Genomic DNA, 23,375 nt, shown 5'->3' with positions numbered 1-23,375 from the left:
GTGCACCTTGCACCAGCCAGAGGACTTTTGCTGGTCACGGTGTCGCTCCTCCAAACCATGCGTACCCTGGTGTTGTGGTTCCATTTGGTGTGGCTACCGAAAACAAGCCTCAGTAAAGGTTTTCAGGCTGGTTAACTAATCGCTACGTATCACTGACAGAATACTACTGAAAATTAGTAACTTTTATTTGTGCATGCAGAAATAATGGGGAAATACTTTTTTTTTATCAATTATTTTCTTTTTTTTTTTTTTGGTTTGTATACAGAAATTTGTTACACATTCAAGAAATGGAAATAAAACAATTTGTTTAGTGATTCATATATTTGTCTCATAATGTTACTGCATATATATACGTAGTATACAACTATTGAAATTTGCCATATATATTTATATACAATGTTTATTTATGTAACCCGAAAAAAAAAATTAATTTGTTTATTCTGTTAATGGGATGTTATCACAATAAAGCATAAATAAATAATAATTTTATATACCAACTTAAGAGTGGATGTCAAGATATAAGAGTCCCGTCAACAACAAATTATTCTCTTTTCTTTTTCTTTCTTTTTTTTTTTTTTTTTTTTTGTGATTATTTTGTTGGGTTAAAATTATGTTGATCATCATATCTCATTTAATGTTAAAATTATTAATTTTCATATAAGCATCAGAATTAGATAAATATTTGAACAGAATGCTAGCAATTAGCCTGTCTGCTTCGCATTGTACTTCCCATTAAAGACACAAAATGATATTAGCAAATTAAAAATTGGATTATATTGCATTTGTAAAACTTGACTTTTATAACATTGATTTGTAAAACTTTAGTAATTGACCAGCTTATAGCGCAGGACCTAATTCTTTGGATGCTATTTATCACATTTTTCAAATACATTATCAATTGGTAATTCAATAATTAATACTTAAATATTTGACTCTAATATATTTTGACTTTGACCGTTTCTGTTTAGTGTTTTTTTTTTTCCTTGAAAAGTATAATCCATTAATATTAATATGAAATATTACATTAAGTTACGATGTTTAAAAACATAAATCAACGGAAAATATTTTTCTAGTCAAAAGAACATTAAGTTATTTTTAAAGAAAATGATTTTCCCTTTTCAAGAGAAGAAAATATTTTTCAGATATTGATAAATTTATTATAACTTTGTAAATGCATGTTTTTTTAATTTATCAATCATCGATAATAATCACTACCATGAATCATTATTTGCTAACACCAATCATCAGCCATTTTCATGATTTATTATTATTATTGTATTTTTTTCTCATATTTAATAATAAAATTTTTAGAATACGAAATTTTTATTATTAGAAATAGTTTCACGGTGTAATGAGTTAAACATTTTAAAATTTTTTGAAGGTAAAATTATTTTTTGGAAACAAATCAAACTTAAGCCAACATTTGAGGGCTCTCCTCTCTAATATTCTTCCCACTAAATGGAATCAAAGCTATTCCACTAATGACCAACCAATTTAGAGAACCCAGGGCTTAAGAGCCCGCTGTTGAAATTTAAACTGTCTATTCTACTAATGGAGATGGAATTCGTCGAAGCATAGATTTTCACATGAACACTTTGGTCTATCAATTTCATTTTCTATGCTTTATGACCCGCAATGGCATATTTTTAGGTTATCACTTGAGGATTTTTATACGGAAACTCACTTTCTTACACAAGTTATATGCACAGATTTGTTACTGATTTTTGAAGAGATTTGGAAATTAAGCTATTGAATTTGGCTTTCAATTGCAGATACCCCAATTATTGTTTCACAAATCAAGCCTTGTGGCTATTTTTACAAGCTCAATTCAATTCCCCAAATCACATTACTGATCCTTGCTTTCTTTCAGATTCCTCTTCCTTGCTTCTTTTCTTCTCCTTTCCTTTTTTTTTTTTTTCTTTTTTTTTTTTTTTTCTTTTGTCTGGTGAAACAACATTTCTGACCCCATTAATATGGCTTATAGCCATAGAAAATAAAATAAAATATTTATCATATTAATCTAAAATTACCATGAAATTATTCGTTAAATAGATGGTCAACGCCGCTGAAAAAAAAAGGAAAGAAAACAAGTTTTAGCTGATTCTTTTAAATGAAAAATATCAATGGCGTAATGCATAAATTTGACCATGTACTTTCAACGATTATCCTTATACCCCATAAATTTTATAGGGAACACATCATGATACTGTATTTTAACATTTGAATAGTAGTTATGTCCCTCTCCAAAATGAAATGTGAAACTGTAAGATCATTATTAAACATTTACAAAGATATTTTATTTTGGCGAATGATATAGCTATTACTGAAATGTGAAATATAAGGTCCTAATTGATTTGAACAGTTTGGAGGGCCACAAGGATAATCGGTTAAAATTCAAGATGAAATTTACATATTTTGCTAAAAATCAATTTTTACTTTCAACATGGCTGAAGCAATTGTCTAAGTAGCTTACCATCCATCCAAGTATTCAAAGAAAGAACCAATATTCCTTGACCCAGCCTGGCTGATAATCTTATCCTTATACTCATCAAATTTCCTTGAAATTTTCCTTAATATCTCATGATTCAACCGCCTATCTGTATTCAAATATCTGAATAACATTTTCCTTAATATCTGAAATATCTCAGGATTCAACCGCCTATCCGTATTCACATATCTGATTAACATTTTCCTTGATATCCCAGGATTCAACCGCCTATCTGTAAGCACATCAGATCTGACTAAAATTTTCCCAGTAATAATAGCATCAATGGCTTGGCTTTCAATAGGCATGCACTTGGAATGAATGTCTACAATAAAACCATATTCATCACTCATAGTACAATTGACCTCTTTCTATATCTTGTTCGCAAATATAACAATGATAATAAGCCTTAGCTACGTAGGAATTCCGTGATCTAAGGCCAAAAATGTGTTCACCATTTTTCGTCTTAATGGCTTTTGGTAAAATGCAATCGACATGAACATCATAATCGCATTCATAACACTTATAACTGAGCTACCCACTTTCTCACAGAAGTTACAGAGATATTGGTAATTGTATCTGAAGGGAATGACGGTGAGATTTAGTGGATGAGAATGGTGTCTACTATGAAGAATTGTTGGCAAGAATTCATGGCTGAGATGGGTTCCGAATAGGCAATCGTAACAATCACATGAGAATTTTTGGCAGTTCTTGCATTTATATGTTTTTGGGAAGTCACAGTGATTAGGTTTAACACTTCTCAGAAAAGGAGGACAGTCACTTACTTTTGAAGCAGACTCTGCACAAACTTTGTGAAGGGTAAATTCATCGCAATCTTCGCATTTATAGAAAGTGCCACGACAGGGCCTTGAGCATCTTCTACATTCAAATTCAATGTTTTCCTGCTGGTCATAAAAGTTCAACGCATGCAAGTGATCATTTGTCGGTTGTCTGATGTTGCTTTTTTCCAGGCTCTCAGTCTCCCTTGCATCATCTTCATCCTTTTTCTCCAGTAAAATGAACATTTCGGACACAATTTTCTGCACATCAAGTGAATTTTTATCAACTCTAATCTTTGGCACTCGCTCAATGTCATAACCGCGATTATTATTATTCTGGGATCCGCATTCCATGATGATCAAATGAGCTTTTCTTGAACTTGCCAATTCTACCAATTTTTTGAGATGAGTACTGTGGGAGGGCGCAAGATTGAGGACAAGATTCATACTCAGACCGAGTTGGGTTGAAGTGATTTGACAAACAGTTTCGAAAGGTAAGTTGCTTGTTAATTCATCAGGGAGTTGGGTTGGTGCGATTAAGTTTAGAAGGGCTCTGGTGATATCATTTTGATCAATGAGAGGGTATTTCAGAAATGAAGCTAATTTGGCAGCAACTGTATCATTGGATTTTGAATCATCTTGAATCATCTATTACTGCTATGATCAATGGGTATTTTAATTTTAATTCTTCCATAATAATTTCCTTTTTTCTGGAAAAATATCCTATGAAACAGAAAGAACTCAAACATTCTAGCTATTTATCATTCTTTTTCTCCAAAAATGGAACCTAAATATTACAAATATTCATCACAAATTAAAGCATATTGAGGCAATAAGAAATTCCAAACTTGTGAAAAGTTTAATTGAGTAATAAGCTAAGAGCAAAGCAATTCCAAGCTTGTATGAAGTTTAACTGAGAAATAAGCAAAGAAATTCCCTTTAAGATAAACCAATAACACAAATGTTTTCACAAATCTAGACCAATTAAGGGACTATATATGCAATTAAAGTTCTAATCCAACTTCCTCATACAAAGGTAATACATGTGATCCAAAAGGAGACCTCCAAATGAAATGAATAATTACCTATGTCCAACAATAAAAAAAAATAACAAAAAATAAAAAAATCAAATCAATCAATTAAAAAAGATCTAGACTTTGAGCACTTACGTTTTAACATCAGCTCCTGAACGTTCTTCTGTTATTTTGTATAATTTCCCATACATAATGTACTCATATTAGTCTGCAATTGATCCTTCCTTACCCTAATTAAACAGAACAAGTGAAATTTTATTATTTATATCATGTTAGTTGGAAATGGAAGATTTGAAAAAGAAAATGCGAAATTACATTTTTATCCCTATGTTATAGCATAATTAACACTTTGTCCTTGCATTTTAAAATTACCTTACTTTATCCTCCTAGTTCATTATTTGAGATTTAGGTACTCTAGTAAAATTAGCAGGACTTACCTTATATATATAAGAAATTAAAAAAAAATTACATTTTTGTTCTTATGTTTTGACATAATTAACCTGTTCCATCAGCATGAAGAGTGGGAGTAATAAGCAAAGCAAACTTATCTTTTATTTTAATTGGATAAATCTCTGTTTTACATCAAGTGTAATCTGCATGTCGAACCTCTCGCCATGTGCTTCTATGCGAGAAACTACACAGCCATTTCAAATTAGCTTTCTAAAATTTACACTGAAAGGAAAGGAAAGAAATAAGTAGAATATGTTTACCTTTATCAAACTTTTTATCCATAGAATCAACTACAATTATGTCCTCCATTTCCTGAAATTTTCTTGGTAAACAGACAAAAATTGGAGAAAAAACAGAGAGAGAGAGAGAAACGAACCACAAAAAAGAAGGAAACCTGAGAATATATATACATATAGAGACAGGGAGGGATGAGACGCATAGGGTTTAACCGTTTAGGAGTTTTCTTTCTTACGAATATTATATTTAATCGCTGTTAGAACTCTTAACAATAATAATTAATAAAATCCCACTTAATTAGGCACTTTTTTCTTAGAAGAAATTTGATAAAGTCGGTGCATTATGACTTATTTCTTTTTATTTTTTCAAATTTTAAAATCAAAATGTTGGTAATATGATAAATTTATAAATATTGTAGTAAAATGTGGGAATCTAAACATTATCTAATCATGAAAGATCTGCTTCGCTATTCCTTAGCTTGCATCTCGCTATTCCTTAGCTGAAAGAAGTGGAACTTCTTTCTCGGTCAATTGGGTTGGTTGGTGGATAGGGAGAAACTATTGGCATATTTAGATATCATCAGGTGGAGTTGATTCATAATTGTTGGTGTATCATAATTGACCTGTACATGTTTAGGCCTGGGATTGAAAAATATCATAAATTTTTAAAGGTTCACCAACATGGTGTTGGTTGGGTTGATAAGAACTCCGGGAAGCATATTAACATCAGTATCTGATACTTCAAATTGCCCTTGAGGCAAACATTCACACATCAGCAAATATAGCCATGAAAAAGCTAGAAAGTTTCAAGTCCATGAAATGGAAACGAAAAAACTCATACATCACTAGTTTGTTTGTGAGTGTTGAGTTGAACGTAGTGTATGTCTAACAGAGTTGTTTCCTTCAAGAGATGATGCAATGAGGCATATTTAAAATACAACTGCTCCACTATAAAAGTACCTTAAACGATGAAAGAATAGTCTCTCTTATCTCTGGTGTTTCACACGACTTTATGATTTTTTTACTTCTGCTGCCACATTATATACAAAGCAAAGGTAACACACTTTTTTTTTTTTTTTTTAAATTTCTTCTTTCATGTCCTTCCTTCCAACCTTCTTTTTTAATAGTTACTTAGTTTAGCATTGAACTTGAATTTTTTTAACCCTTTCTTTTTTTCTTTTTTTTTTAGATTTCTACAAGCGTAGCGTGGATCTGAAGATTTGCAAATAAGTTCACTTAGGGAAATGCATCTATGTCAATTTTTTATGGGTGCAATGTAGCATCCCTTCCCGGTCCACCCGATAACCCGAACGAACCGTGTTGAGATGCTACAATCTGATTGAACTTATATCCTGTCATGCTTATATCATCCTGTATGCTAAATATTATGTCCTACTGTTGCTTTATACATCATTTCTATACAGATATTTACTTAATATTTACAAGACATTATACTATTTTCCAAAATGAAATGGGCTCAACTATGTGCCCTGTACATGCCATGATAAGTATATACAGAACTAAAATATCAAAATGTGTAACTACCCTGAAGATTGGGTCTTCAAAAGATGAACTGTAGCAGTTGAAAAGATGACTCTCTACGGTCCAGACCTATAACCTGCGAGTTAAAATAGGTAACTCGCTGAGCAAATAAAGTTCAGTGAATATTTCAACTTAACAAGAAATAAATAAATAGACATGTAATAACATTTATCATTATACTTTCATGATCTTACCTGCTATTCATTATGTTGTATGAATTATGCAACTTTTATTAAACATAGTATAATTTATAAATAATACAATCTCATAACTGTATGACTCCATAAGGTTACAGTGAAACTTAAGTGATAAGAAGAACTGTATGAAACTGGATGAATACTGTATGGTTGGGCTGCTATGACCCGAATATAATCATATCCACTCAACGGCCTATAGCTGGAATATCAAACTGTATGAGGCGTAGATCTGCTATCCTATGTCGCGACATAGCCTTATCTACGCGGTTTCTACCTAACCTCAGTGGAGCATATTATCTGTATTTCAATAATACAATAAACATATTAAATTATTGTTTACCTGTATGCTGTCTCACTCTGTATGTTTCTAATCTGTTTCATACTTTAAGAGGATTTAAATACAAGTAATATCTAATGAGTAATAATACAAACAATTGATAACTTACATGTAACGTAACTTGCATGGAAATAATCTGCTTGTTGTACCCGCGACGCAATTCTTACTAATTTTTATGTAACTTAATTTATACAATTCAAATTAAGGAAATTCTTGATTTTAATTCAAGTTAGCTCATAAGATTAAATTCAGTAATAATCGTAGGCTGAATGCATCTGCATATGAATCCCAACATCATTTCTAATGTAGCCTTGAAATCTGTTAGGGCAGCCTGTCCATGTTTCACAAATTCTAACATAACTCTTTCTTCATAAGTCTAATTAAGGTCATTCTAAATTCTATAATTAGATAACACATTAGGATACAAATATGTCTTCTATTACATCTCTTAAATATGTTGGTAAAACAGTCAAATATTGAGCTAAAGTAGTAACTTCAGTCTACCCAGCTTTTGGTTTTCAACCTATACAGTTCGTACCATTTTGGTCATGTCTTTCAATTTATAAGTCCAATTTAGATGATTTCAGAGCTCATGGACAGCTAAAACATAAAGAAACAAATAACTCTTTTATACCACTTCCTAATTCCATCGTTAAATAAGTTCAACTTTAAGTTGAATTTACTGGTCAGTTTTTCAAGTATGAAATCAATATCCAATTCATTTATTCAATTCATTCCATGCTTTACCAACATTCTTAGACCTATAACTCAATATTTCAGCAACATATCTTATCAATATCATCACACTACACATAATACCATGCAAAAATATACAAAACATTCATTAAATTAAAAGAGATATCAAACCTTCAACCAAAAAGCTTTAAACATTCTTCTTAGCTTCCTTTTTCTTCTAACTTTGAGCTCACCTCTCCTATACATAATAACATTTTATTATGATCCCATTTATAATCCAAAATATCACTAAATTATGAAATTCAACTTACTTGGATATAGTAATAGGTTGAATTTAATACTTGAATAACATTCTTAGTCCTAAGTAAGGTTGAATATGAAGGTAGAAAGTAAGGGTTAGTGAAGAAAAAAAGAAAAATTGAGGAATACAAAGGAGAAGATGGAGAATGTAAAGTGAAATAGAATTTTCACGTAAAACTCTGAATCTATATCTGATATTATGTTAAAAATTATCAAATAGTACCTAAATTTTCAATATTTAATAATTTAATACCTAAACCTTATACTTTATTTCAAATAGGTCCTAATCCTTATACTTTTATTTCAATTGAGTCTAAATCTTTATGTTTAATTCAATTAAATCCAATTCTTTTAATTATTTAATATAAATCCCATTCTATCCCACTCTAGACTCTAATGGCTCGAACCGGATTCTGGTTCGGCCCGACTCGACTCGACTCTCTAAATGCATTGATTCGATTCAGAAGGCTGTCACATGCAATTGGTGCAATGTGATTGTTTTAAACAACTGCAATGAATGACCTGGTGCAGCTCTGAAGTTGAGAGATTATCATATCAGCCCAAATTAGGAGTTCCAATTGCAATCTCAGAAGTACGAAGGCTAACGCAGGACGCTGATCTGAGTTTCGTAAGCAGAAGGCAGATCATAAATGGGAAACAAGCTGCAAAAGCCCCGAGGAACAGACAGGGTAGAAGAACAAGAACAGCAACAAGAAGAAGATTCAAACTTTACATGTGATTTATGCATTGAACCCAACCTATCAGACAGGAAATTTAAGAATGGTGGCTTGTGTAATCATCCTTTCTGCTTGGACTGCATATCCAAGTACATTGAAGTAAAAGTTGAAGGTTTCACCGGAAACATTGAATGCCCTGGACTGAACTGTGGGCACCCAATAGACCCTCTCTCGTGCAGGCCTATCATCTCAAAGCCACTATTTGAAAAATGGTCTGACCTTCTCTGTGATTCCATGGTTTTAAGGTTCGAAAGGTGCTATTGTCCGTATCAAGATTGCTCAGCTTTGGTTTTGAATGAATGCAAGTATAAACTTAAAAAAATAAAGTGTCCTAACTGTAAGAAACAATTCTGTTTTCGGTGCAAGATTCCATGGCATGCAGGATATGAGTGCAATGAGAGTGGACAATTGAGAGATAGTAATGATATTCTGGTTGGGGAACTTATAGAAGAGAAAAAGTGGACAAGATGTTACAATTGTGGTCACTCTGTTGAGCGAGTCAGTGGGTGCAGAGATATAAAATGCAAGTATGCTCTCTTCCTCTCTTCTCTGTGTGTGTATGTGGGTTTTCCTGTATAATAAAATTTGTGATTTACTTTATTCCTCCATTTTTCCTTACACAGCAAAATATGAATAGGAAAACGCACAGCACACGTACATGCACATTAAATTATATTTACACAAATAATTATATATATTGCATATAAATTCATTATCTGATGTGTACTTAAATTATGATACCTATGAAGCTACAAGAAAAACTAATGATTTGGTGGTTTGATTTGGTCATAATCTATTGGTAAGTGTATTACTTGTGTTGGCTCATAATTTTTAACAGATGTTCAACAGATATTGAAGGATATGGTAAAACGGATTAAGAAGGTGACAGGTTTCTTTTAAGCAGTACTGTTTAGGGCCCATTTGGCACTACCATTATTAATATCAGATCTTGGGAAAAATTATGAGTACTCTTATTACGTCCAGTAGATATAGATTTTGGCAATATAAGTTCTTTTTATGGGTTCAACACTAATTTTGGAAAAGCTCATACTTATTGGCCTTACAAAAATAGTGAATTTTTAAACAAATTTGGTTGGAATTGATAACAAATTTTGACAAGAGGAATAAAAATTGTGTTTTTGTTCTCAGTCTTTCAGACTGTGAAAAAATATTTACAAACAAAGTTAAAATCTTTTACTAATTTATTGGGGATCCAATCCCTTTGACCATTTTTACTAAAATATAAATAAATAAAAAAAAATGAAATTGTTTTAGAAGAGATGCATGTATAAATTTTGTTTTACATATATAATATTGGCAGTGGAGAGAAGAAATTAGTGCGAGAAAAGACACGGCCGAAAGGAGGTGGTGACGAAATATTGTTTTCAAATCCGTGACAAAGCCTCCCATCCATCCATGTCTACAACCACAACCCAAGACAAAGTAAAATAAAATAAACAGCTAGCATATAATACTGTCAGCAATTATTTCTCTTTTTTATTTATTTATAAATTTAATGGATTTTGTTTTACACGCTCAGCAACCAATCAATTTAAAAAACATTCTTACAATTAGTTTAATAGTTCCGTTTAATTTTTTGCTGAACGGCTAATTCAACGATACATCATTAAATATTTATACATGTATAAAAGAATTGATCTTTCGTATAACAAAATTTCACCTTAAACTTTACTATTTATTATCACAATTTCTGGGAAATGTTTTTCTCAAATCAACTTCAAGCTTTATAAAAAAAATATTTACAAGAAAACATTTTTCATAATTTTCAGTTATTTGGGATGTTTAAGAAAATAAGTGAACGGAAAATATTTTCCTGGTCAAAAGAACATTAACTCATTTTTAAAGAAAATGACTACCCCTTTTTAAGACAAGAAAATTTTTTTTAAACATTGATAAATTTATTATAACTTTATAAATGCATATTTTTTAATTCATTAATCATCGGTAATCACTATTATTAATCATCATTTGGTACCACCATTCATTAGCGATTTTCATAATTTACCATTAGTTTTGTATTTTTTTTCTCATATTTAATAATAAAATTTTTAGAATACAAAATTTTGTTATTAGAAATATTTTCACGGTGTTATGAATTAAAGGTTTTAAAATTTTTCAAATGTAAAATTACTTTGGAAACAAATGGAACTTAAGGCAACATTTCCGAACTCTCCTCTCGAATATTCTTCCCACTAAATGGGATCAAACCTATTCCACTAATCAACAATCAATTTAGAGAACCCAGGGCTTAAGAGTCCGCTGTTGAAATTTAAACTGTCTATTCTACTAATTGAGATGGAATTCGTCGAAGCATAGATTTTCACATGAACACTTTGGTCTATCAATTTCATTTTCTATGCCTTATGACCCCCGCAATGGCATAGTTTTAGGTTATCACTTGAGGATTTTTATACGAAACTCACTTTCTTACACAAGTTATATGCACAGATTTGTTACTGATTTTTGAAGAGATTTGGAAATTAAGATATTGAATTTGGCTTTCAATTGCAAATACCCCAATTATTGTTTGACAAATCAAGCCTTGTGGCTATTTTTACAAGCTCAATTCAATTCCCCAAATCACATTACTGATCCTTGCTTTCTTTCAGATTCTTCTTCCTTGCTTCTTTTCTTCTCCTTTCCTTTTTTTTTTTTTTCTTTTTTTTTTTTTTTTTTGTCTGGTGAAACAACATTTCTGACTCCATTAATATGGCCTATAGCCATAGAAAATAAAATAAAATATTTATCATATTAATCTAAAATTTCCATGAAATTATTCGTTAAATAGATGGTCAACGCCGCTGAAAAAAAAAAAAGGAAAGAAAACAAGTTTTAGCTGATTCTTTTAAATGAAAAAAATCAATGGCGTAATGCATAAATTTGACCATGTACTTTCAACGATTATCCTTATACCCCATAAATTTTATAGGGAATACATCATGATACTGTATTTTAACATTTGAATAGTAGTTATGTCTCTCTCCAAAATGAAATGTGAAACTGTAAGATCATTATTAAACATCTACAAAAATATTTTATTTTGGCGAATGATATAGCTATTACTGAAATGTGAAATATAAGGTCTTAATTGATTTGAACAGTTTGGAGGGCCACAAGGATAATCGGTTAAAATTCAAGATGAAATTTACGCATTTTGCTAAAAATCAATTTTTACTTTCAACATGGCTGAAGCAATTGTCCAAGTAGCTTACCATCCATCCAAGTATTCAAAGAAAGAACCAATATTCCTTGTCCCAGCCTGGCTGATAATCTTATCCTTATACTCATCAAATTTCCTTGAAATTTTCCTTAATATCTCATGATTCAACCGCCTATCTGTATTCAAATATCTGAATAACATTTTCCTTAATATCTGAAATATCTCAGGATTCAACCGCCTATCCGTATTCACATATCTGATTAACATTTTCCTTAATATACCAGGATTCAACCGCCTATCTGTAAGCACATCAGATCTGACTAAAATTTTCCCAGTAATAATAGCATCAATGGCGTGGCTTTCTTTCAGATTCTTCTTCTTGCTTCTTTTCTTCTTCTTTCCTTTTTTTTTTTCGTCACTTCCTAGTGAAACAACATTTCTAACTCCATTAACTCGGCTTTTAGCCATACAAAATAAAATAAAATACTTATCATATTAATCTAAAATTACCATGAAATCATGCGTCATATGGATAGTCAAAGCCCCTGGACAAAAAAAAAAAAAAAAAAAAAAAAAAAAAAAAGAAAGAAAGAAAATAAGCCTTAGCTGATTCTTGTAAATGAAAAAAATCAATGGTGTAATGCATAAATTTGACCATGTACTTTTAACGATTATCCTTATGCCTATTAGCATATTTTGCATCTCGCTATTCCTTAGCTGAAAGAAGTAGAACTTCTTTCTCGGTCAGTTGGGTTGGTTGGTGGATAGGGAGAAACTATTAGCATATTTAGATATCATCAGGTGGAGTTCATTCATAATTGTTGGTGTATCATAACTGACCTGTACATGTTTAGGCCTGGGATTGGAAAATATCAGAAATTTTTAAAGGTTCACCAACATGGTGTTGGTTGGATTGATAAGAAGTCCTTGAAGCATATTTTGCTGGAAGGACCAAAAACCACCCGAACATGGCAATTACAATTATTATTTTCCCTTTTCAATTTTGAGAAATAGGGAAAAAATGTCATCTTATCTGACTTTAATTTTTGTTCTAAGACGTTTCTTTTTGTTTCTGTTTGATTCCCGAGAAAATGCTGGAAATTTAACTTATCTCTTATAAAATCAATTTATAGATTTTAAGTTGAAAAATAGTAGAAATTTTGTTAATTATCTCCTTAATGTTTCTTTCTGTTTGGCTGCGGAGAGGTTGTAGAAAAGTGAAAAATATTAGTAAAATAGGTTGTTAGTTTACAAATGCTGGAAACTCAACTGCTGAGATTTCCACTTCCTTTTTTTGCTTCTTCTAATTGCTATTGCTGGAAATTAAAGAGATTTTTGTGGGTTGAAGATACTAGAAATTACTCCATAGTGTATACTTTTTAGTATACTAAATACTTTGTTATATGTTTCTGTTTGGTTGTTGAGAAATGCTGATTGATTGTTGGGAAAATGCGTTGAAGTGAAAGAAATTTCAGTCGCATATAGTCTTGGACGGAAGTTGAATTTTATTAGTAGGAAATACTGGAAATTGAATTGTAAATTTTCTCTTTTAACCTCTGCATCCATTTGATAGAAGAAATGTAGAAGAGTAAAGAAATTGAAAATACAAATATCAGGATTTAGGATTTTAGAAGTTCAACTGCTATTTGTATTTATTTTTTACTGAGATTACAATGGCGTAAATGTTGGGTTGAAATTTCTGTTCAGTTTTTGATTGAATTGGCCAATGGAGTCTTACAAACTTTTCCTGAAGAAAACTGTTGGGTTTAGCAAATGTTTGATTACAATCAGATGGTTGGATTCAAGAAAACAATTGAGGTAGTGCACTCATCTTATCACCACTAAGCTAACTGTTTTATCTAGTATGATTTTGTGTTTGTTAGTTAGACTGAATGGAGGAAATATGATTCGTGTAGTGGACCCCAATTGTTGGATTGAGGTTTAGTTGAGTTTGGGTGTGACTTTGTCATTGTTAGTTATTACTGCTACCTTTTTCCTTTTTTGTTCACTAGATTTGTTTGTGAGTGTTGAGTTGAACTTAGTGTATGTCTAACAGAGTTGTTTCCTTCAAGAGATGATGCAATGAGGCACATTGAAAATACAACTGCTCCACTATAAAAGTACCTTAAACGATGAAAGAATATTCTCTCTTATCTCTCGTGTTTGACACCACTTTATTTTTTTTTTACTTCTGCTGCCATATTATATACAAAGCAAAGATAACACTTTTTTTTTTTTTATTTCTTCTTTCATGTCCTTCCTTCCAACCTTCTTTTTTAATAGTTACTTAGTTAGCATTGAACTTGAATTTTTTTAACCCTTTCTTTTCTTTAGATTTCTACAAGCGTGGATTTGAAGATTTGCAAATAAGTTCACTTAGGGAAATGCATCTATGTCAATTTTTTCTGGGTGCAATTGGTGCAATGTGATTGTTTTAAACAACTGCAATGAATGACCTGGTGCAGCTCTGAAGTTGAGAGATTATCATATCAGCCCAAATTAGGAGTTCCAATTGCAATCTCAGAAGTAGGAAGGCTAACGCAGGACGCTGATCTGAGTTTCGTAAGCAGAAGGCAGATCATAAATGGGAAACAAGCTGCAAAAGCCCCGAGGAACAGACAGGGTAGGAGAACAAGAACAGCAACAAGAAGAAGATTCAAACTTTACATGTGATTTATGCATTGAACCAAACCTATCAGACAGGAAATTTAAGAATGGTGGCTTGTGTAATCATCCTTTCTGCTTGGACTGCATATCCAAGTACATCGAAGTAAAAGTTGAAGGTTTCACTGGAAACATTGAATGCCCTGGACTGAACTGTGGGCACCCAATAGACCCTCTCTCGTGCAGGCCTTTCATCTCAAAGCCACTATTTGAAAAATGGTCTGACCTTCTCTGTGATTCCATGGTTTTAAGGTTCGAAAGGTGCTCTTGTCCGTATCAAGATTGCTCAGCTTTGGTTTTGAATGAATGCAAGTATAAACTTAAAAAAATAAAGTGTCCTAACTGTAAGAAACAATTCTGTTTTCGGTGCAAGATTCCATGGCATGCAGGATATGAGTGCAATGAGAGCGGACAATTGAGAGATAGTAATGATATTCTGGTTGGGGAACTTATAGAAGAGAAAAAGTGGACAAGATGTTACAATTGTGGTCACTCTGTTGAGCGAGTCAGTGGGTGCAGAGATATAAAATGCAAGTATGCTCTCGTCCTCTCTTCTCTGTGTGTGTATGTGGGTTTTCCTGTATAATAAAATTTGTGATGTACTTTATTCCTCCATTTTTCCTTACACAGCAAAATATAAAAAGGAAAACACACAGCAACCGTACATGCTCATTAAAGTATATTTACACAAATAATTATATATACTGCATAAAATTCATCATCTGATGTGTACTTAAATTATGATTCCTACGAAGCTACAAGAAAAACTAATGATTGGGTGGTTTGATTTGGTCACAATCTATTGACATGGTAATAACGGGTTAAGAAGTTGACAGGTTTCCCATAAGCAGTACTGTTTAGGGCCCACTTTTTCCTAATTTTTTATCACAAATTCTGCTATTGGCAATATCAATGCCATGCTAGGCCTTATTATCTTGTGCAACTATCTAGCTAAGCCTAAGTTCTTTCATCATTTTGGAGCAGCTTAGCATTGGAAATAAAATGATTGATGAAGTGATAGTCATTTGACACGAATATTAACAGTCAAAAAGAATGTGGAATTGGAAAAATATCTGCATTTAGGCAGTTTTGACGGGTTGAAAAAACTAGGAATCATTATATATATTACCCCTAATCTATATCTTTGATGTAAATTTGGTTTTCAATGCAGATGCGCGGTTCGATTTTGCCATCAATGTGGAAGACGGCTTCATTTAGGTCCCTGTAACCACAAGTGTTGTGGAGACGCTTGCTGCATGCTATTTTTTCTGGTGGTGTTGATTACTTTCTGCTTTCTACTATATCATCAAGTAAAACTGCTGTCGCTGAAATAGCCAATGGGTACAGAAGTTTCTCCATTGAGCTTTGGTACATACATGGTGGCATTTAGCTAATAGTTTTGTACATGAATTTTCTATTACTTCAAGAAAGTAGAATTACTACTAATTACCCCTTCAATTATTATTAGCATTGCAGTTGTATTATGCATACACATCCACTTATATAATGATTGACCATGCTCTAAGGTAGCCTCTCCTTGCGCTTGTAGAGCAAAATCAGATGGCAATCTAAGGTTGCCTTTGTTATATTTCTGCATAGGAAGTTCTACATGTGATATAATCTCTTTTATTGATTTTTTTCTTATATTTAATTTTTTGTTTTTGATAAGAGAAAATTATGATCGATTCATTGTGATGGCGAGGCATCTTTGTTATGCATTTGCATATATTTCTAAGGCTTCGTTTGTTTCGGTAAAATAATTTATAAGAAAACATTTTTCTTAGTTTTCAGTGTTTGGAATGTTCAAGAAAATAATTCTAACGGAAAATACTTTTCTGGTCAAAAGAACATTTAAGTCATTTTTAAAGAAAATGACTTCCCCTTTTTGAGAGAAGAAAATATTTTTTTGAATATTGACAAATTTATTATAATTTTGTAAATGCTTATTTTTTAATTTATTAATTATCTGTAATCATTACCACAAATTCATGCGATATATCTCTTTTGTTGAATTTTTTTTTATATTTAATTTTTTTTTTTTTTTTTTTGATAAGAGAAAATTATGATGGATTCATTGTGATGGCGAGGCATCTTTGTTATGCATTTGTATGTATTTTTAAGGCTTCGTTTGTTTTCGTAAAATAATTTATAAGAAAACATTTTTCATAATTTTCAGTTATTTGGGATGTTCAAGAAAATAAGTCAACGGAAAATATTTTCCTGGTTAAAAGAACATTAAGTCATTTTTAAGCCCCTTTAATTATTATTAGCATTGCAGTTGTGATATGCATACACATCCACTTATAAAATGATTGACCATGCTATAAGGTAGCTGTTTCGTGCGCTTGTAGAGCAAAATCAGATGGCAATCTAAGGTTGCCTTTGTTATATTTCTGCATAGGAAGTTCTACATGTGATATAATCTCTTTTATTGATTTTTTACACAAATAATTATATATATTGCATAGGAAGTTCTACATGGGATCAAAGCTACCACTGATCAAAGGATAGAGAGAGCCCCTGAAAAAAAAAAAAAAAAGGAAAGAAAACATGTTTTAGTTTATTCTTTTAAATGAAAAAAATCAATGGCGTAACGTATAAATTTGACCATGTAATTTTGACGATTATCCTTGTGCCCCATGACCTTTATAGATCCTGTATTTTCACATTTCAACAATAATCACGTCTCTTTCTAAGATGAAATGTAAAAGTGTAGTATCATTATCGAACATCTACAAAGATAATTTATTTTAGCCAATGACATAGCTATTATTGAAATGTGAAATGTTAGGTCAAAATTGATTAGAATCGTAGTAAAATTCAGGAACTACAAGGATAATCGGTCAAAATTTAAGGTTAAATTTACGCATTTTGCCAAAAATCAATTTTATCTTTCAACATGGCTGAAGCAATTGTCCGAGTAGCTTACCATTTACGCACGTACATGTAATGACGAGTTTTCCTTAACTCAGCCTGGCTGACAATCTTATCCTTATCCTCATCAAATTTCCTTAAAATATTCCTTAATCTCTCATCATTCAAATTATCAAGCCCTTGTGTCTTCAATTCTTGTTTGATTAACATTTTCCTGGTAATAATAGCATCAATGGCTTGGCTTTCAATAGGCATGCACATGGAATGAATGTCTACAAATTCAAAACGACGTTCATGACACGCATAGTACAATTGACCTCTTTCTATATCTTGGTGGCAAATATCACAATGATAATAAGCCGCAGCTACATCGGAATTCCGTGATCTAAGGCCGAAAATGTGTTCACCATTTTTCGTCTTAATGGCTTTTGGTAAAATGCAATCGACATGAACATCATAATTGCATTCATAACACTTATAGCTAACTGAGCTACCCACTTTCTCGCAGAAGTTACAGAGATATTGGTAATTGTATCTGAAGGGAATGACAGTGAGATTAAGTCGATGATAATGGTGTCTACTATGAAGAATTGTTGGCAAGAATTCATTGCGGAGATGGGTTCCGAATAGGCAATCGTAACAATCATATGAGACTTTTTGGCAGTTCTTGCATTTATATGTTTTTGGGAAGTCATAATGATTAGTTTTAACACTTCTCAGAAAAGGAGGACAGTCACTTACTTTTGAAGCAGACTCTGCACAAACTTTGTGAAGGGTAAATTCATCGCAATCTTCGCATTTATAGAAAGTGCCATCACAGGGTCCTGAGCATCTTCTGCATTCAAATTCAATGTTTTTCTGCTGCTCATAAAAGTTCAACACATGCAAGTGATCATTTGTCGGTTGTCTGATGTTGCTTTTTTCCAGGCTCTCAGTCTCCCTTGCATCATCTTTATCCTTTTTCTCCAGTAAAATGAACATTTCAGACACAATTTTCTGGACATCAAGTGAATTTTTATCAACTCTAATCTTTGGCACTCGCTCAATATCATAACCGAGATTATTATTATTCTGGGTTCCGCATTCCATGATGATCAAATGAGCTTTTCTTGAACTTGCCAATTCTACCAATTTTTTGAGATGAGTACTGTGGGAGAGCGCAAGATTGAGGACAAGATTGATATTCAAACCGAGTTGGGTTGAAGTGATTTGACAAACAGCTTCGAAAGGTAAGTTGCTTGTTAATTCATCAGGGAGTTGGGTTGGTGTGATTAAGTTTAGAAGGGCTCTGGTGATATCATTTTGATCAACGAGAGGGTATTTCAGAAATGAAGCTAATTTGGCAGCAACTGTATCATTGGATTTTGAATCATCTATTGCTGCTATGATCAATGGGGATTTTAATTTTAATTCTTCCATGACAATTTCCTCTTTTCTGGAAAAATATCCTATGAAACAGAAAGAACTCAAACATTCTAGCTATTTATTATTCTTTTTCTCCAAAAATGGAACATAAATATTACTAATACTCATCGCTAATTAAAGCATATTGAGGCAATAAGAAATTCCAAACTTGTGAAAAGTTTAATTGAGTAATAAGCTAAGAGCAAAGCAATTCCAAGCTTGTACGAAGTTTAACTGAGAAACAAGTAAAGAAATTCCCTTTAAGATAAACCAATAACACAAATGTTTTCACAAGTCTAGACTAATTAAGGGACTAATCCAACTTCCTCATACAAAGGTAATACTTGTGATCAAGCTGAAACTCTGTAACATAATCTGGATTTCCCTTCATATCCAAAAGGAGACCTCCAAATGAAATGAATAATTCCCTATGTCCAACAATAAAAAAAATAACAAAAAATAAAAAATCAAATTAATAAATTAAAAAAGATCTAGACTTTGAGCACTTACGCTTTGACATCAGCTCCTAAACCTTCTTCTGTTATTTTGTATAATTTCCCATACATAATGTACTCAAACTTGTCTGCAATTGATCCTTCCTTACCCTAATTAAACACAACAAGTGAACTTTTATTATTTATATCATGTTAGTTGGAAATGGAAGATTTGAAAAGGAAAATGAGAAACTACATTTTTGTCCCTATGTTTTAGCACAATTAACACCTTGTCCTTGCATTTTAAAATTACCTTACTTTATCCTCTTAGTTCATTATTTGAGATTTAAAAGAAATTAAAAGAAAAAAATTACATTTTTGTCCCTATGTTTTGACATAATTTACTACTTTCAAAATAGTGTAATTTTTAAAATCCAAGAAAAGTGGTTAATTATGTAAAAATGTACGGATAAAATCATAATTTTTCTAAAAGAAAATTACCTGAATGTAATAGCCAGTATCACCTGTTCCATCAGCATGAAGAGTGGGAGTAATGAGCAAAGCAAACTTATCTTTTATTTTAATTGGATAAATCTCTGTATTTACATCAAGTGTAATCTGCATTTCGAGCCTCTCGCTGTGTGCTTCTATGCGAGAAACTACACAGCCATGTCAAATTAGCTTTCTAAAATTTACATTGAAAGGAAAGAAATAAGTAGAATATGTTTACCTTTATCAAACTTTTTATCCATAGAATCAACTATAATTATGTCCTCCATTTCCTGAAATTTTCTTGGTAACCAAACAAAAATTGGAGAAAAAAACAGAGAGAGAGAGAAACGATCCACAAAAAAAGAAGGAAACCTGAATATATAAAAATATATATACATATAGATACAGGGAGGGATGAGACGCATAGGGTTTAACCGTTTAGGAGTTTTCTTTCTTACGTATATTAGATATTTAATTACTGTTAGAACTCTCTCTTAACAATAATAATTAATAAAATCCCACGTAATTAGGCACTTTTTCTGAGAAGAAATTTGATAAAGTCGGTGCATTATGACTTATTTCTTTTTATTTTTTCAAATTTTAAAATCAAAATGTTGGTAATATGATAAATTTATAAATATTGTAGTAAAATGTAGGAATCTAAACATTATCTGATCTTGGATAGGGAGAAACTATTGGCATATTTAGATATCATCAGGTGGAGTTGATTCATAATTGTTGGTGTATCATAATTTACCTGTACATGTTTAGGCCTGGGATTGAAAAATATCATAAATTTTTAAAGGTTCACCAACATGGTGTTGGTTGGATTGATAAGAACTCCTGGAAGCATATTTTGCTGGAAGGACCAAAAACCACCCGAACATGGCAATTACAATTATTATTTTCCCTTTTCAATTTTGAGAAATTGGGAAAAAATGTCATCTTATCTGACTTTAATTTTTGTTCTAAGACGTTTCTTTTTGTTTCTGTTTGATTACCGAGAAAATGCTGGAAATTTAACTTATCTCTTATAAAATCAATTTATAGATTTCAAGTTGAAAAATAGTAGAAATTTTGTTAATTATCTCCTTAGTGTTTCTTTCTGTTTGGCTGCGGAGAGGTTGTAGAAAAGTGAAATTTAAGAACGGTGGCTTGTGTAGTCATTCTTTCTGCTTGGACTGCATATCCAAGTACATCGAAGTAAAAATTGAAGGTTTCACTGGAAACATTGAATGCCCTGGGCTGAACTGTGGGCACCCAATAGACCATCTCTCCTGCAGGCCTATCATCTCAAAGCCCCTATTTGAAAAATGGTCTGACCTTCTCTGTGATTCCATAGTTTTAAGGTTCGAAAGGTGCTATTGTCCGTATCAAGATTGCTCAGCTTTGGTTTTGAATGAATGCAAGTATAAACTTAAAAAAATAAAGTGTCCTAACTGTAAGAAACAATTCTGTTTTCGGTGCAAGATTCCATGGCATGCAGGATATGAGTGCAATGAGAGCGGACAATTGAGAGATAGTAATGATATTCTGGTTGGGGAACTTATAGAAGAGAAAAAGTGGACAAGATGTTACAATTGTGGTCACTCTGTTGAGCGAGTCAGTGGCTGCAGAGATATAAAATGCAAGTATGCTCTCTTCCTCTCTTCTCTGTGTGTGTATGTGGGTTTTCCTGTATAATAAAATTTGTGATTTACTTTATTCCTCCATTTTTCCTTACACAGCAAAATATAAATAGGAAAACACACAGCACATGTACATGCACATTAAAGTATATTTACACAAATAATTATATATATTGCATAAAATTCATCATCTGATGTGTACTTAAATTATGATACCTACGAAGCTACAAGAAAAAGTAATAATTTGGTGGTTTGATTTGGTCATAATCTATTGATAAGTGTATTACTTGTAGTGGCTCATAATTCTTAACAGATATTCAACAGATTTTGAAGGACATGGTAAAACGGGTTAAGAAGGTGATAGGTTTCCTTTAAGCAGTACCGTTTAGGGCCCACTTTTTCCTTATTTTTATCTCAAATTCTGCTATTGGCAATATCAATGCCATGCTAGTCCTCATTATCTTGTGCAACTATCTAGCTAAGCCTAAGTTCTTTCATCATTTTGGGGCAGCTTAGCATTGTAAATAAAATGATTGATGAAGTGATTGTCATTTGACACGAATATTAACAGTCAAAAAGAATGTGGAATTGGAAAAATATCTGCATTTAGGCACTTGTGACGGGTTGAAAAAACTAGGAATCATTATAAATATTACCCCTAATCTATATCTTTGATGTAAATTTGGTTTTCAATGCAGATGCGGAGTTCGATTTTGCCATCAATGTGGAGGACGGCTTCATTTAGGTCCCTGTAACCACAAGTGTTGTGGAGACGCTTGCTGCATGCTTTTTTTTCTGGTGGTGTTGATTACTTTCTGCTTTCTACTGTATCATTAAGTAAAGGTGCCGTCGCTGAAATAGCCAATGGGTACAGAAGATTCTCCATTGAGCTTTGGTACATACATGGTGGCATTTAGCTAATAGTTTTGTACATGATCCTTTTCTATTACTTCAAGAAAGTAGAATTACTCCTAATTACCCCTTTAATTATTATTAGCATTGCAGTTGTGATATGCATACACATCCACTTATATAATGATTGACCATGCTATAAGGTAGCCTCTCCTTGTGCTTGTAAAGCAAAATCAGTGGCAATCTAAGGTCGCCTTTGTTATATTTCTGCATAGGAAGTTCTACATGGGATATAATCTCTTTTCTTGAATTTTTTTTATATTTATTTTTTTTTTATAAGAGAAAATTATGATGGATTCATTGTGACGGCGAGGCATATTTGTTATGCATTTGCATGTGTTTTTAACGCTTCGTTTGTTTTCGTAAAATAATTTACAAGAAAACATATTTCATAATTTTCAGTTATTTGAGATGTTTAAAATAAGTAAACGGAAAATATTTTGCTGGTCAAAAGAACATTAAGTCATTTTTAAAGAAAATGACTACCCCTTTTTAAGACAAGAAAATATTTTTTGAACATTGATAAATTTATTATAACTTTATAAATGCATATTTTTTAATTCATTAATCATCGGTAATCACTATCATCAATCATCATTTGCTACCACCAGTCATCAGCGATTTTCATGATTTACCACTATTTTTGTATTTTTTTCTCATATTTAATAATAAAATTTTTAGAATATGAATTTTTTATTATTAGAAATATTTTCACGGTGTTATGAGTTAAAGGTTTTAAAATTTTTCAAATGTAAAATTACTTTGGAAACAAATGGAACTTAAGCCAATATTTCCGAACTCTCCTCTCTCACTACAAAAAAAACGCCGATTTGCGACCGATTTTTGCAACCGACTACAATCGATCGCAATTTTGTGACCGATTTGCGACCTATGGACAAACAGTCGCTAATTGTAGCGCTAAAAATTCCCGCGAGTTTATTTTTTAGTTTGCGACCGATTTGCGATCGATTTTGCGACCGATTTGCGACTACG

General features: G+C 31.9%; 5 protein-coding genes and 1 long non-coding RNA gene across 6 annotated transcripts; 3 read left to right on the top strand and 3 right to left on the bottom strand.

Moving 5' to 3' along the window:
* Nucleotides 1-4,207: 4,207 nt before the first annotated feature.
* On the bottom strand, nucleotides 4,208-5,208 carry LOC149498795 (uncharacterized). The gene is made up of 3 exons (XR_016319644.1): nucleotides 5,009-5,208; nucleotides 4,434-4,932; nucleotides 4,208-4,349 (listed from the first exon to the last, which is right to left on the bottom strand). It is a non-coding gene; the product is annotated as an uncharacterized LOC149498795 (long non-coding RNA).
* A 3,383-nt stretch (nucleotides 5,209-8,591) lies between these two features.
* On the top strand, nucleotides 8,592-9,671 carry LOC149498794 (E3 ubiquitin-protein ligase RSL1-like). The gene is made up of 2 exons (XM_089718165.1): nucleotides 8,592-9,320; nucleotides 9,632-9,671. Exons 1-2 carry the CDS (start codon nucleotides 8,707-8,709, stop codon nucleotides 9,669-9,671), a joined length of 654 nt encoding a protein of 217 aa, XP_089574291.1. The 5' UTR covers nucleotides 8,592-8,706.
* Nucleotides 9,672-14,543: 4,872 nt separating this feature from the next.
* Nucleotides 14,544-16,008, top strand: LOC105628298 (E3 ubiquitin-protein ligase RSL1). Its single transcript, XM_089725789.1, has 2 exons — nucleotides 14,544-15,172; nucleotides 15,810-16,008. Exons 1-2 carry the CDS (start codon nucleotides 14,559-14,561, stop codon nucleotides 15,970-15,972), a joined length of 777 nt encoding a protein of 258 aa, XP_089581915.1. The 5' UTR covers nucleotides 14,544-14,558; the 3' UTR covers nucleotides 15,973-16,008.
* A 1,044-nt stretch (nucleotides 16,009-17,052) lies between these two features.
* Nucleotides 17,053-18,985, bottom strand: LOC119369985 (uncharacterized). The gene is made up of 2 exons (XM_089717614.1): nucleotides 17,568-18,985; nucleotides 17,053-17,158 (listed from the first exon to the last, which is right to left on the bottom strand). The coding sequence occupies exons 1-2, from the start codon at nucleotides 18,929-18,931 to the stop codon at nucleotides 17,113-17,115; spliced, it is 1,410 nt and encodes a 469-aa protein (XP_089573740.1). The 5' UTR covers nucleotides 18,932-18,985; the 3' UTR covers nucleotides 17,053-17,112.
* Nucleotides 18,986-19,151: 166 nt separating this feature from the next.
* LOC105628371 (DNA-directed RNA polymerases II and V subunit 8A) lies at nucleotides 19,152-20,288 on the bottom strand. Its single transcript, XM_037637045.2, has 4 exons — nucleotides 20,081-20,288; nucleotides 19,852-20,009; nucleotides 19,427-19,521; nucleotides 19,152-19,344 (listed from the first exon to the last, which is right to left on the bottom strand). Exons 1-4 carry the CDS (start codon nucleotides 20,265-20,267, stop codon nucleotides 19,230-19,232), a joined length of 555 nt encoding a protein of 184 aa, XP_037492973.2. The 5' UTR covers nucleotides 20,268-20,288; the 3' UTR covers nucleotides 19,152-19,229.
* Nucleotides 20,289-20,657: 369 nt separating this feature from the next.
* LOC105628471 (E3 ubiquitin-protein ligase RSL1-like) lies at nucleotides 20,658-22,322 on the top strand. Its single transcript, XM_089718158.1, has 3 exons — nucleotides 20,658-20,730; nucleotides 20,939-21,473; nucleotides 22,169-22,322. Exons 1-3 carry the CDS (start codon nucleotides 20,658-20,660, stop codon nucleotides 22,305-22,307), a joined length of 747 nt encoding a protein of 248 aa, XP_089574284.1. The 3' UTR covers nucleotides 22,308-22,322.
* The last annotated feature ends 1,053 nt before the right edge of the window (nucleotides 22,323-23,375 follow it).

The sequence above is a fragment of the Jatropha curcas genome, chromosome 1 (assembly GCF_041381405.1).
Source record: "Jatropha curcas cultivar XTBG-Jc1 chromosome 1, XTBG_Jcur_1.0, whole genome shotgun sequence".
NCBI classification, from domain to species: Eukaryota; Viridiplantae; Streptophyta; class Magnoliopsida; order Malpighiales; family Euphorbiaceae; genus Jatropha; species Jatropha curcas.
Note: the sequence above shows the minus strand (reverse complement) of the source record. Positions and strands in the feature narration are given on the sequence as shown.

Coding starts and splice junctions, on each gene's coding strand:
- LOC105628298 (XM_089725789.1), top strand. CDS start 14,559: ATGGGAAACAAGCTGCAAAAGCCCCGAGGAACAGACAGGGTAGGAGAA. Junction 15,173..15,809: donor TGCAGAGATATAAAATGCAA/GTATGCTCTCGT, acceptor TTTTCAATGCAG/ATGCGCGGTTCGATTTTGCC.
- LOC149498794 (XM_089718165.1), top strand. CDS start 8,707: ATGGGAAACAAGCTGCAAAAGCCCCGAGGAACAGACAGGGTAGAAGAA. Junction 9,321..9,631: donor TGCAGAGATATAAAATGCAA/GTATGCTCTCTT, acceptor AATTTTTAACAG/ATGTTCAACAGATATTGAAG.
- LOC105628471 (XM_089718158.1), top strand. CDS start 20,658: ATGGTGTTGGTTGGATTGATAAGAACTCCTGGAAGCATATTTTGCTGG. Junction 20,731..20,938: donor CCAAAAACCACCCGAACATG/GCAATTACAATT, acceptor TTATCTCCTTAG/TGTTTCTTTCTGTTTGGCTG. Junction 21,474..22,168: donor TGCAGAGATATAAAATGCAA/GTATGCTCTCTT, acceptor TTTTCAATGCAG/ATGCGGAGTTCGATTTTGCC.
- LOC119369985 (XM_089717614.1), bottom strand. CDS start 18,931: ATGGAAGAATTAAAATTAAAATCCCCATTGATCATAGCAGCAATAGAT. Junction 17,159..17,567: donor TACATGTACGTGCGTAAATG/GTAAGCTACTCG, acceptor TTTTTTTTTCAG/GGGCTCTCTCTATCCTTTGA.
- LOC105628371 (XM_037637045.2), bottom strand. CDS start 20,267: ATGCGTCTCATCCCTCCCTGTATCTATATGTATATATATTTTTATATA. Junction 20,010..20,080: donor GGATAAAAAGTTTGATAAAG/GTAAACATATTC, acceptor ATGGCTGTGTAG/TTTCTCGCATAGAAGCACAC. Junction 19,345..19,426: donor TTAGGAGCTGATGTCAAAGC/GTAAGTGCTCAA, acceptor TGTTGGACATAG/GGAATTATTCATTTCATTTG.